This window comes from Diadema antillarum, unplaced genomic scaffold (assembly GCF_040938485.1).
Source record: "Diadema antillarum isolate AM-2024a unplaced genomic scaffold, OU_Dant_1.0 seq00002146_RagTag, whole genome shotgun sequence".
NCBI classification, from domain to species: domain Eukaryota; kingdom Metazoa; phylum Echinodermata; class Echinoidea; order Diadematoida; family Diadematidae; genus Diadema; species Diadema antillarum.
Genome location: NW_027272785.1, coordinates 35,562 through 49,217, shown reverse-complemented (window position 1 = coordinate 49,217; position 13,656 = coordinate 35,562). Strand labels below are relative to the sequence as shown.

Genomic DNA, 13,656 nt, shown 5'->3' with positions numbered 1-13,656 from the left:
TGATTATTTTTGCCACAAATGCAATTAAGCATGTGCAAAATTGTCCCCCATAAGAAATGGAATAAAAACAATAACACGATATAAATAAAAACCTCTGGAACCGACTTCCACTTAATCGGAGGCCTATATGCATAGCACCTCTGGTATCTGCCGCCAGCTTAGCGGGGTCCAGACAATGGGATGGCATTGTCCTGGCTGGTGGCATCAATGCCCTGTGCTACCTGCTCCTGCCTACCCTCTGCCACCAATACAACTCTAGCAAAAGCTGACTTAGTGGGACACCCGCCGAGACATTTCATTATTCAGCTCCCATACGGGAAACCGTTGTGTTGAAACTGAAGTAGGCATGTGGAAACGCCTTCCTCAACGCCACTGCTTCAGTTGCAGCCAGCTGGCAGCAATGGATGTGGACACACTGGTGATGGGAGCAATGCTCTAGCTGCCCATACCAATTCAGTGGGATTGGTGACTGTAGGATCCACACACCCACTAGGAGGATCCAATTCTGGAGTCCTTCTTGGGCTATGAAGGTCTTGGGCGGACATAATGATCCGGCCCCACCTCCCAAGATTGCATTGGTTCTGGAGTCGCACATTGGCACTTGGATGCGATCCAACGTCAATGCTGTGACATGCGGGACTTTTCGCATGTGTCCCCCGTCACCTCCCACCTGGGTCCCACACCATTCTTGTTTTATCCCTTGGCTCTATGCCAGTGGATATCCACTCTTGAGGAGTTGCAAGGTTTGCATCTCCCTTCTGCGTGTCCTTCCACCTCTCCCATGGTAATTGGATGGTATTGGGAGGGTCATCTGGAACCGACAGAAGAACTTCACTCGGGTCAGCAGGAGTGTTTCCCAACTGATCAGGCTCAGAGCTCTGATGTAGGTTCCCATGGTCTTCATCATGCAGATCCTCCACAGTGGATCCATCAGGGTTAAGACTCTCCTGCATCCCCTCCGTTACAAGTGAAATGAAGTTGCCAGTCAAATAACTTGAGATCGCAGCTTCTTCCTCGATGTTATCTGTAGCTAGAGCTGTATGATTGATATTTTCTGCAAATTCCATGAACTCGCGAAAATAATTCAACAGCTCTGAGTCTTTGATTGACTTAACCTTAGGGGAGCGAGATTGATCCGCAACCCTCGACTCCTGAGCTTGGGTAAAAGCTACCTTGATCTCTTTAGGTGCCATATCCCCTAGCTCCTTTGATCCTTCTTGGGACTGGCCAAATCCTGCTCGGGCCAGGGAGTGGCCTCCTCCTCTGGCCCGCTGTCGTTTGACAGCTCCTCTTCGAGAGCCATTTTCTTGTCCATCTCCGGACAGTCCTGTTCGGAGTGACCAAATTCCCCGCAAAGATCGCACAGATAGCTGGGGTCAGCTGCGGATGGGGTGGTAGATGGACTGCTCGAGAGCGCTTTGGCTACATTTGCTGACAACTGATTTATAGTGTCCTGGAGAGAAACAAACTTCTGCTCTAGGCTCTGTATTCGCTGCCCCACACTTGGCATCAGTCCCTCAGGTGTGGCGTGCTGCTCAATCTCAACCTTATCAAGCTCACCAGAACATTGACAGGGAGACCTTGGACTAACATCTACCTGGCGGCCACCTGCCTCTGCAGGCTGGGAAGTATCCCAACGTACAGAAGCACTGCACACTTCCCTGTGACTGCGAATTCCTTGAGAACCCTGTCCCAATACCGCATGTCGGGAGTATACCAGCCAGGTGACTAACTCCAACGCAGCTTCCACTGTCTTGGGTTTCGAAGTAAGAGCAGACAAGCCTGCCTCCTGTTTGCGACAACCCTGACAAAAACGGACAACAGCTTGGCGCTGGACGAGGGGCTCTGGTACTCCTGGAAATGCTTTATTAGCAAGAGATACCACTCTCCTTGACCATTCTAAGGTGGTTTCATCCTCAGACTGTTTGGCCCGGGAGAATTCCATCTGAACCATTTCAGGTGGATCGGTAGCACCAAACTGCTTCTCCATGCACAGCACCAATTCCTGGTAACTAGCAAGAGGGTTTCTCTCAAGGAGCATCTGATAGTGATCGCTCACTTGCCCCTTCAGGCACCACCACATTTGGTCGCGTCGCTGCATGGGCGACCACCCACTCTCGTCTGCGAAAGCGGTGAAGTTAGCATGGAAGGCTCCCCAATTTCCCTTCCCGTCAAATGAGATTGACCTGGGCAAGGATGGGAGCTTCCCCACTTCCTGAGAGGTATTCCACCCACTCAGACTCATGTTTGCTAAATCTCGCCAGCTAGAATGCAGCACCCCATAGCGGGTTGATCCCTCCACATAAGGTTTTGGGATTGAGCTGTCCCCTGTGGACTGAGGTGCAGAGTAACTATACCACTGCTCCTCCAACATGTCATTATCAATCCTACGCCCTTGACCCTGTGGGTAACACCTAGTAGGAAGGGACTGTAATGGGGTTGATACCCGTGGACGTCCTAACGGAGTGCTACCTGCACGTCCGCCTACCTGGGTTCCACGCCAAGAGGGTGGATAGCTGTCGTAGGGGTGTAGATGTCCTACTTCCCCCTCTGTTGATGGATGCCCTCCTGGAGAACAGGACGGGCCTGTCTCCCAGACCTGATAACTTGGGGTGGCGACATGGCTGGCCAACCCCGAACCTGGTCTTGCACTAGGAGTATACATCCCAAATCTATATAATTCACCTTTACTGGCTGTACTAACATCCCAAACCTAACAAAAATAGTAGTTATATACCAAAATACTTTATCACAGCCTTTCACAACTTCAAATCTTACAATAAATTCTATACCCTCAAAACAATTCACCTTACTTTAATAAATTCCACTCACTAAATCCCAAAATATCTCCTTTTAATTTTAACTTTATACTTCTCAAACCTAATCAATTAAAATATATACTCACTCTATTTATCTAATTCTTCAACTTTACCTGAAGAATTATTTCCCTATTCAACAGTTAATCTACAAATCATACACTTTATCAAATCTTACCAGATTCTCTCAAACAATTCAACACACCCTATGTTAAGGTAAGACATTAACCAAAACAATCTTTCCTCAAAACTTCCCAGTTAATAAATTAATATATCTCAGTTCTCACTATTTAAACAAATACCTAACTAAACTCCTCAATAAACTATTAAACCTATCCTTCCAACTAATTCCTAATTATATTTCCTAACCACTTTTTCCTATTATTCCTTTATCAAAAGTGTTATCCCTGACCAAATCAATATCTCATATAAATTAGATATTAATACCAATTAAATACCCAACTATTACTCCAAACCAGACCTTTGTCTATTAAATAAACCTATACCTACCTAACAATTAAAATGTTGGGAGCTATGTGGGTTGCACAAAAGCGATCCAACCCCCGACCAATTAGGAAGGAAAGGGACAAAGATAGAACACACTAGGACAGAACAATAACAAGTAACAATGTTACAATATGACAGGAGTGCACCACAAAATACACGTAAACGAATACGGAGTACAGCTGACAACGCACGAAGAGTCAGCTGGCGTACCATAGACTGCTACTAGTATGCTCCGCTACGGAACGGCTGTCCGCTGTTCATTCACACTGCGCGGTGTTCAACACACGCCGCTAGAGGCAAGTACAGTGCAGGGACAATGCGGCCGGAGATCGAATACACAAATTACAACGTACAGCGCGACGCACGAGTGGTATTATACTATGGCAGTGTACGTGCACAGTTGTACGTGTGCAGACCACGCTCGCTCACGATGCGAAACAACTGCGTACTCGCGTTTGGTCCAAAACTCCAAGACCAAGCGCGCCGCATTCAACGCTCGCGCAATCGCTACCACGAATAACGGTGCAGTAAGCGACGGGGATCGGAACCGCGCTACAACACGGTGTATGTAGCACACACACTCGCAGAAAACTAATGAGCGCGCAGTACCACCAACCTTAGCTACGGATCTAAAGTTAGCTAGCTCGTACAGTAGTACAGTGCGCAGCGTGTGTATGCACTCAAAAGTATAAGTTAGACCAAGTGCAGGTCCTGGTCTACTACGTCAAAAGCTGACAGTAACACTACAAACAGAACAGTTACTAGACCTAATTAAACGTGGGCTGGCGTTCCTGATATTCGCGTGGTAAGCTTAACGCAATACAAAAGCACCAACAAACACAAACACAAGCGAGACGCAAACGCAACCGAACACCAATCGACTCACAAAATGACTCGCTCGGGCAAAAGTGTTCTTGTTATTTTATTTTTGTTCGTTTTTCTTTTTCTTGTTTCTGTTTCCTTTACTTCAACCCCGAGCGGCTCCCCAGACGTTAGCTGGGTGGGCACGTCATACACATGAAACAACAATCACAGACTGTATTCACACACACCAAACACACTTAACAAACCTAGAGTCAGAGAAACAAATCTAGGTCTACAAAAATACCAGAAGAATTTAACAGTAACGTAAAACAGCTAGAGAAGGACGGTCTGACTAAACAGTTGCCTTTACGAACGTCAATCTATCTCTCTCACTTAGACGACGATTTGACAAATAATACGATGTGACGCTAAATAGTAACAGGAGTTCGCAATCAAAAATATCGTTCCAATCACTCGCTCGGACGTCGCACAAAACACAACGATGACATGATAACAATCAACACGCAAGTTCGCACACAATCGTTTACTTTTGATTCCCCGTCGGTCGCTCGCCGCTTTCAGCGCTACCGCCCTGAGACAATCCCCGTCTCCCTGCAGTCAGCGCCGACCCGGTCCGCGAACCGACAACTTACAGTACAGTAATTATACACACAGTGCAACGCGTAATGTGCGAACATTGATAAACACACATAATGTATTCACGCGGCCATTGCCCTGCGACTTACCTCGCAGCCCAACCGATACGGTTGATTAAAATCGGCAAAATTCGCGCAAATAGGCCAGCAATCCTGCCGACTACGCCAATAAAGTGGGAGTTGTGTCCACTTCACAGCGTAAAATACTTACTGACTACGCCAGGCTGACGATGGACTGGATTCAGGTAGATTTATACAGGTGTATGCCTTGTAGTTGTTTCCTTCCTAATCCGTGAGTCCATTCAGCATCAAGTCAAGGTCGTGGGGGTCAATTGTCACCTGATTTAGAGTTGGATGTGTCAGTCAGGTGACCCCCTAGTCATGTTAAAGTCACAGTCCGGGTCTGGTTAAGGTCGTGAGGTACAGTAGATAGGAGGGGAAGTTAAAACCAACCATCCCCCAAAACCAAATCCCACTACAATATCTTATGTTAGAGTGTCTAGTCTACTAAGAAGCATATGATAAATAGGTTGTATACGCCTACGTATAACTAGTACTAACCTTTCTTTCTTTCTTTCTTTCTTTCTTTTTTAAAATGAGGATGTTCTTAGGCCCTACCGCCACCCGGTATACAATCGACCATATTGTGGTCCATAGGCATTTATCATATGAGAAGCCCTTCCCATCTATGGACCCCATACATTACTGGTCATTAGTAGGTGTGGGACTAGTCGGACAGTAGGAGTGCTCCTACTGGACCTAGTAGTTCTAGATCTACTCTAGACTTCAAGGCTTCAGTACCACGTTGGCAGAATACTATATCAGACATAGATAGGCGTATATGGGACTGTGATATTGATAGACTGCTTTCTTTCGCTGGCGAGTCTGCGTCTATGGCAAAATACGTGGAAAGTTACAATCTGCAATGTAGCCTCTGCAAGAGAGTGACCGTTGTAAAGGGTCGAAACAAATGGCAAAACCTTGAGAAAACCATACGAGCAACTTACCATTTAGCCCGATTTCATCACCAATGGTCTCCAATTCGATATTTTCCTCAGGAGTATTTTTGTGAACATAATTGAGTTTATTGTACAAAAGTTGTCTTTTCTGGACGTCTTCGTTCCGCTCTTCGATCGACGTGTTGTACCTTCGCGAGACTCTTTTTTCAAGCTAAAGTTTATGACCCCACCCACATAATAACGTCACGAACTATACTCTATTATGATTGGTCAACAGCAACCTCGCCGCAGCGGCAGACTAGAAAAATCGCTCAGCGGAGCGATTCGAGAAAACCGCTTGCGGTTGCCGCTCTGAAAAGTCACCGCTACCGCTCCAGTGTGAACGGTTGTACATGAACAACACGCGAGGGATTTTTGCGGCACGCCGCTGCCGCTGCCGCTGCCGCAAAACCGCTCCAGTGTGAACGGCCCTTTACGAAGAATGGCGGCCTCCATACAAAAATGTGTGTCCAGGATTGCGATGGTTTGTGGGTTATTTGGAAGGAAGGTAACCCAGAGTGTCGCCACAGAAAGTAAGAGGGGACTGGTCATGTTCAAGCAAAAAGGTCTCGCCTGCTTGTCTCCCGGGTTTGTGTAAGTCAATTTAACAAAAAGATTTTGTGTCTGTGTAGTTTATGTACACATTGCATGCATGTGCATGTGTAAGAGAAATTACGTCGCGGTGTAGTCCCAACTATAGACATTCATGTTGTTTTCCGATTGACCAACAAGTTTCTGTTTCTGTAAGTAAATTTTATATGCTTATGGCAGACATGTCTGTTTCTTCCTCACAAGTAGAATTCTAGCTGGTAACACAGATTCTCCTTCTTCTTTTGATTAAGTCTGCCTCCTTCAAAAAGCTGAAGTCTTGCAGACTGTGTTGGAGGTCCCAATCCACACTGCACTGGCACCACTGGCACTGCTGTCCTGTCTGTGAAAGATTTTTACTAGTAAATAGTACTTGTAGTAGAATCAAGAATGAGGGAGGAAATGCAAAAATGCAAGCCACCCATAATTTGACCACAACACTGTCCAAAATTGGACCACCTGCTACATGTAGAAACCTAGCCCTATGCTGCGCACGGTCTGGTCTAACCCCGTCGCGGGGCGCTGTAACATGATACATATTTACATATTTGTCCGTATGGGGTCGCTGCTGCGGTTACAATTGTAGGTCTGGTCGAACCTTGGCACGCATGGGAGCAGTAGATATATATTTAAAGTTTACATATGTGTAAATTTTACAGCTACAGAGTTTACTGCAACCAGCCTGAACGCAAAGCGTGTTTAGGCTGCAGATCAGTTCGGGAAACCCACTCACAAGGGGGGCCCCTCCTTATAAGTAACCCGTCCCCCTTATAAGTAACCCCGTCCCCCTTATAAGTAACCCCCGGGGCACCCCTTATAAGGAGTCTCCACGCTTTTTTGCAATGCAACGCGAAAATGAAAGGACTGCGGCAATTCGCTTGATTATGTCCATAAAGCTTCACAAGTTTCCTAGTTACTCACGAAATTTGAGCAAAATCGGTTTGAGGCATCATATCTAAAATCATGGATTTAAATGCGATGTCAAACGACCCATGCGAATGCTGAAATGCGAGCGATTACTGGCGTGAGTGTCGCCAGGCGCGGCGGCGCGGCAATGCTGGAGTGCAGACGTGGCGACTGAGTACAGTACTCAGTCGCCACGTCTGCACTCAAGCATTGCCGCGCCGCCGCGCCTGGCGACACTCACGCCAGTAATCGCTCGCATTTCAGCATTCGCATGGGTCGTTTGACATCGCATTTAAATCCATGATTTTAGATCTGATGCCTCAAACCGATTTTGCTCAAATTTCGTGAGTAACTAGGAAACTTGTGAAGCTTTATGGACATAATCAAGCGAATTGCCGCAGTCCTTTCATTTTCGCGTTGCATTGCAAAAAAGCGTGGAGACTCCTTATAAGGGGTGCCCCGGGGGTTACTTATAAGGGGGACGGGGTTACTTATAAGGGGGACGGGTTACTTATAAGGAGGGGCCCCCCTTGTGAGTGGGTTTCCCGAACTGAGATTAAGATTAAGAATTTGGTGTCTCGTATTCAGTGTTGTAACTTGTGGTTATTTCCTTGAAATTTAACATCAAAATGAACATCCCAACCGCGACCATAGATGTGTTTAAATTTTCCTTTTTCCCCGAGCTGTTAGAACCTGGAACCACCTGCCAGGACCTGTGGTCACAATAACCAACCCATTAACATTCAGAGAGGCTGCTCTTCCAGTCATCCAAGTGATGCAGCCTCCTGTTGGGTCACACATGCTCTCAGTTCGTATCTAAGAAAAGATGCATGTTTTTTTACTAGCACTATGCACCATCACTTTTATTGGACATTAGTGACATTTAATAAAATCATCCTGTTCACCATGTCACTTCTCACTGACGCATGACACTTCTACCATCCCGGGATAGTTTCAAGGAACTGATGAAAGGGATTACTACTTCAATGTTCAAGGTTCAAGGTTCAAAATTGGATTTATTTTAAATTTGAATACCTACCTGGTAGTGGCAGAGATGTATGTATGTACACTACAGTAGTTCATTTGTTGACAACTCATGACAGTCATGTTGCACAAAATATGTATTACAATGCTGTTTAATACAACGTTGGAATCCCTAATGTTGGTAAATCTGTGTAGCTAAGTTTGAATTTGTAGCCTAAGAAATAATGTACATTACTTGTAGAGCTGCCTACTTATCAATAGTTTGTGACACTGAAGATACTTTCTTTTTCCCATTGATTTTGTTGCTCTTCAGATGGGCAATTCCGCAGTTAGGTGGACATGACATGGATAAAAGAAATGTGCCTCTTTATCTTACTCCTTGATTTAGGTATCAACTAATGCCATGGATGTTCATCAATCATTAAGGTCTTTCAAAATCAGTAGATTTTATTTTTCGTATTTATTGATTTTGCGAGATCTAAAACCATCATCTAAAATGTACATGTGGGACTGGGGATGCTGAAATTCACTTAAATGCAAATTACAGTTGGTTCCTTTGAAATTTTTTCCTCCAAGCTTTGCTAAAGGGTAAAAGATGAATACATTTAAATACTCCAGAAGTAATGTGACATTTTGTCAATTACAAAAGGGTGAAATGACCTGCGGAATTACTCCGGACAAATGTAACGTTACTAACCGTAACGTTACTAACCATGCTTTTGGGGGTCTAGCTAAAAAATCATCGGTCGAACTGCTAAAAAAATTTGCATGAACATTTGTCATGATGCAATAATTGAAATTAATGCAACACTTTGTTTGAAGTAACTTGAATTTTTGCACACTTTTTGTTACAAGACATTGATTTTTTTGTCATGTCCTTTTTTCGTAACGTTACTAACCAGCCCTTTAAGTTGCCATAGCAATTCTAATATTTCTTGGATTGTATTCATTCTTTTCTATATCATAAACATGGGAAGGATGAATATGTTTTTGACATAATTTTGACTTGAAATGAATAAATGGTAATTTTGTAGTAATAACAAATATCTAAATTTGTTCAAATGTAACATTACTAACCGCGGAATTGCCCACATACAATGACAACTGTACAACTGTCAAATCGGTTTGCAGGCCACACTTGCTATCCCGGCAGCCATCAAGTCGGCCAGCTGTTATGTCAATGATCCACTCATCTGCAACTTTACGAGGGCTGGAGGAATTCTTTGATGATGAAAAAACCTGGGGCCAGCCTACGGTTAAAGCAGGTAATCACTCGCTCTCTCCCTCTCTCTTTCACTCGCATCTCTATGCTGTTTATTCAAAGATATCCATGGATGGTAGAATGTTGACAATGACATATCTTATTTAAATTCGTGAAATTCTTCCATCGATATATTTTCATTGCAACTGATTGCCCTGCATTGACGTAAATTGACGTTTTACGTCAATGTAGGGCAATTTGTTAATCAGTTGCCATGGCATATCTTTTTCAGACTCTGTTTCATGTCTTTGATGATTATATTAATGCTCAGTCGTTTGCTGTACTGGAGTGGGAGTGGCACTTCATATTGTTAGTGGCAACCCTATGTAGCACACTGGAACATACAGTATGTGGCTGTGACCTCAGTGTATGCAAGCTTTTGGAGCTGCTAAAATCAGGCACCAGACTTAAATGTATGTCCTGTATTACAGAGTGATTGCAGAACTGTATCTCTGAATATCTTAAAATCAAGCTATTTAAAAAATACAGTTCTGCAACTACCCAGTCGTAAACAGTGGCTGAAAACCTCACAGTGAGACAATATTCACTTTGTACCATTGAACTTACAATTCTGTAATTGCAAACACTATTAAAAACCCTTTCATGTCCAATATCCAAAGGCACATGTTTGAGGCTTTACTGGTGAAACCATACATCAATGGAGAACTGAAAATGCATATTTTTTTTTCTGTATTAAAGTCTTCCTATGTATCTGAATAAAGTATTTTAATTTCATGCCTAAAATTTCAATCTAAAGATACACATAGTAGTATGATTTTGACTTATTTATGGAGAGTAAATTGCATATATGGCCATGCTTTCACTACATTAAGCACGGTGTTCACAGAAGTGGTGATAAATATATAGACCTTTTTATGTCTTTTTTTGGCATTCATTTGTAATGATTATTTTGTGTTTTTATGTGCGTTCTCTTCATTGTATGATTTCTATGTTTTGTTATCATTTCACGACCTTGCTGAAAAACAGCTTATAGCTGATAGCAAGCTTTTTACCGTGGTTGAATAAATAAACTCAACTCAACTCAGTATTTTTCGTATGATATCCCTGCTTCTTTTCTTTTTCTTTCTATGATGGGATGAGTCCATGCATCAAGTTACTGGTATTTCAGATTTCCATAGACATTTGTAAACATTTGTATCCATTTGTGATAAACTATTTGTGTTATCGAAATAACATTTACATTGCCATAAAAATGTGTCAGATATAATCCAGGGAAACATCAACACATACACACAAAAGAAGACAAAATATGTACAACGATATCAAAAATGAAAAGAAATATTTTATTTTACTCAGGTCGGGCATGGAGCAAAGATGAGCTGAGGTTGAAGGACTACGTCACCCTGCACAAGCTGTGGTACGTCTTGCTCAAGGAGCGCAACATGCTCCTCACCATGCAGACCGAGGCAGACAGACAAGAGAAGTTTCTCCCTAGTCCTGAGAGGATCAACAAGGTCAGGCTTGCCTGTCATGGCAAGGAATACCAGAAGTATATGAAATATTATGATCTGTACAAATGCACGACATATTCTGCTTTTGATTAAAATTAGTTGCAACATATTACCATCACAGTGCAATGTATCATGTGTATGAATACATGATAGATAAATGGTCAAGCAGGTTGTTTAATATGGTAAAGGAAGAGGTCTAGTAAATTTAGTTTCTACATTTTTGTGTGAAATGATTGAAGAGAATTAGCAATGTGCCACTCAAAGCATAGTGTTTGAGAAGAAAAAGTGCTGAGATTATTGTTCACTTTGTCATCAAACAGCCTGGAATGGAGTGACGGAAGGTAGTGCCCTTGTCAATAAGATTTTTTTGTGGTCTCCATGCTTAGACCTTTGTGCCGTTATTGATACAGATAAAGAAAGTATTGTTGATTCCCACAAAACTGGGGTTGCTGGTTCCATATGCCAGAGGCAGATCAAACAGGGCTGAGTAGTGTGCGGTGTGGGAGGGGATAAAGTGGTCGACACAAACCAAATTGTGCGACCCACACCTCATTTCTACATACAGGTATGTCTCCCATCGTGTTCACAGATAATCGTCCAGGACAGCACACTTATACAGTGCACTCCCGTTACAACGAACACGGTTATAACGAAATTTCGTTATAACGAAGTAAATCTTCTGGTCCCAAAATTATCACCATTAAAGTCTATGGTACAAAATTCGCTTATAACGTACACGGTTATAGCGAAATTTCCGTTATAACGAAGTCTTTTCCGAGCGCCACAGACAAAGAAAAACAAAAGAAATGTGCTCCGTTGTAACGAAATGCGAATTGCTTTCGAAAATACGTAGCGGAACAAGCATTTATTAGCGTCTCTGCATGGGTGTTCGCTCCTTGTGTCACGCACAGTTTCTGAGGGGAACTTGCGTTTATTATTGTATTACAGTTATCCCATCACACTTCACATAGCTTTCCTATGTATGATGAGTATTCAGCAAACATAATATGATATGTATACGTGGTTCCTTGTTTTCGTTATATATTGTTTTTGTTCGGTTATAACGAAATTTCGTTATAACGAAAGAAAACTGCCGGTCCCGAGTATTTCGTTATAACGAGAGTGCACTGTATTTCACTTCCTAACACAAATAGGTCACATGTTTTGGTTTATCCCAGTAAACCTTTCACACGGAAACCATTTTTCTGAGTAGAAACAAGGGGCACACACATGCGTGATGTGTCATCACAAAAGCTATATAGTGGTAATGTTCGGAAAATCATTTTCGGTTTTTGGAAGAAATGAATTCGCCAGAAGCTTAAACAAAATTCTTCCTCGCCTTTTGCTCACTCTATCAGGTGGAAGTTTCCATGGAAAACCTGCAAGCTGTGCTGAAGGAGCGGAAAGAGGCACTGACAGAACTTGAGACTGGTCTGAAGGATGAGCATCCGGCAGAACTCAAGTACACGCCATTCGGCTACAAGAGATGGGTCAAGCCTAGGGAATATGCCGTCCCCAAATACATGAACAAATTTGTGAGTGGTGTATCACCAGTTTCCTTTGTGTTTGGAGGTCACTTCTTTGAATCTTCAAGTAGGGCAGTGCCAGTTACAATGTAGCTCTGTAATATGCCCCGAAGATGTCCACTTTTCATGACAATTGGTGACCCACTTTGCTGTTATTTTTTCAATCTGGCATTGACTAGAGTTTTTGGGATGTACAATCTTAATATCAAGCAGCAAAGACCTCATACTCAGATGAAATTATTGTGATTCATTGTGATTTGTTATGAATTTTGAAACCATTCTTACTCCTCATCCCAGTCACTAAAAAGTTCTGAAACTGTGTATTCAGTATAAGTTGTAGATGTTCAAATGCAAGTACGTACCTGGAGGTTTCCTTTAATCTTGGGTTATGAATTGCATTTCTTTGACTTCAAATCAATTTTGCAACTTTCTCTCTCAAACTTTTCTCAACAGTATGCTACGAGGAGGACCTGGTACGACCCATCAGTGGGACGCTACCTGTCCCTGTGGTACGAGCAGCGAATCAGACGAGCGGCGAAGGAGAAGAGGAAAAAACGCCGCCAGCTCCAGAGCCTCAAGAAGCGGTTCCCTGAGTCAGACATCTGGGAGAACAAGAGCTGACCCGGAACACCGTGAAAAACGAAATGGAACTGTTATACCCTGTAGTATTTTGCCAGTATCTTGTGAGCCACTTTACCCAGTCCAACATTGATCGGTGCTTTTCACACCATAACTTTATGTCCTGTCGTGAGGGTCATTTACCATGAGCTGTAGGATTGGTCAAGAGATACTTTTGTCTATATTGGGCGTAAATTTGGTTATCACTGGAGAAAGATGCATTGGCAACACCTGAGGAATAAAATTCCACTCAATGATAGATATTGCTGGTTGTACCTTAACAGATGTACGGTGTTACATTTACCTTAGTATCCCTGTGTCAGGTTTTTCAGGGAGCAGAAAACAAGTGATCAATTCAGAACCAACGTTATAAATTCCCTTATTGTTAGTCCACCAAAAAAGACAGTTGGCAAGATATCATTATTTGTAGTGGGCTTGGTTGTGTGTGCAGTGTAATTTGCACACTTTATCGACCATTTAAAAAACAGTTGTGTCAAGATTACAAGTATTGTACAATGTA

General features: G+C 43.0%; 1 protein-coding gene across 1 annotated transcript; it reads left to right on the top strand.

The window, feature by feature from the left end:
• The first annotated feature begins 9,398 nt into the window (after positions 1 to 9,398).
• LOC139714046 (large ribosomal subunit protein uL29m-like) lies at positions 9,399 to 13,244 on the top strand. The gene is made up of 4 exons (XM_071625775.1): positions 9,399 to 9,524; positions 10,838 to 10,995; positions 12,351 to 12,527; positions 12,972 to 13,244. The coding sequence occupies exons 1-4, from the start codon at positions 9,434 to 9,436 to the stop codon at positions 13,137 to 13,139; spliced, it is 594 nt and encodes a 197-aa protein (XP_071481876.1). The 5' UTR covers positions 9,399 to 9,433; the 3' UTR covers positions 13,140 to 13,244.
• Positions 13,245 to 13,656: the final 412 nt, after the last annotated feature.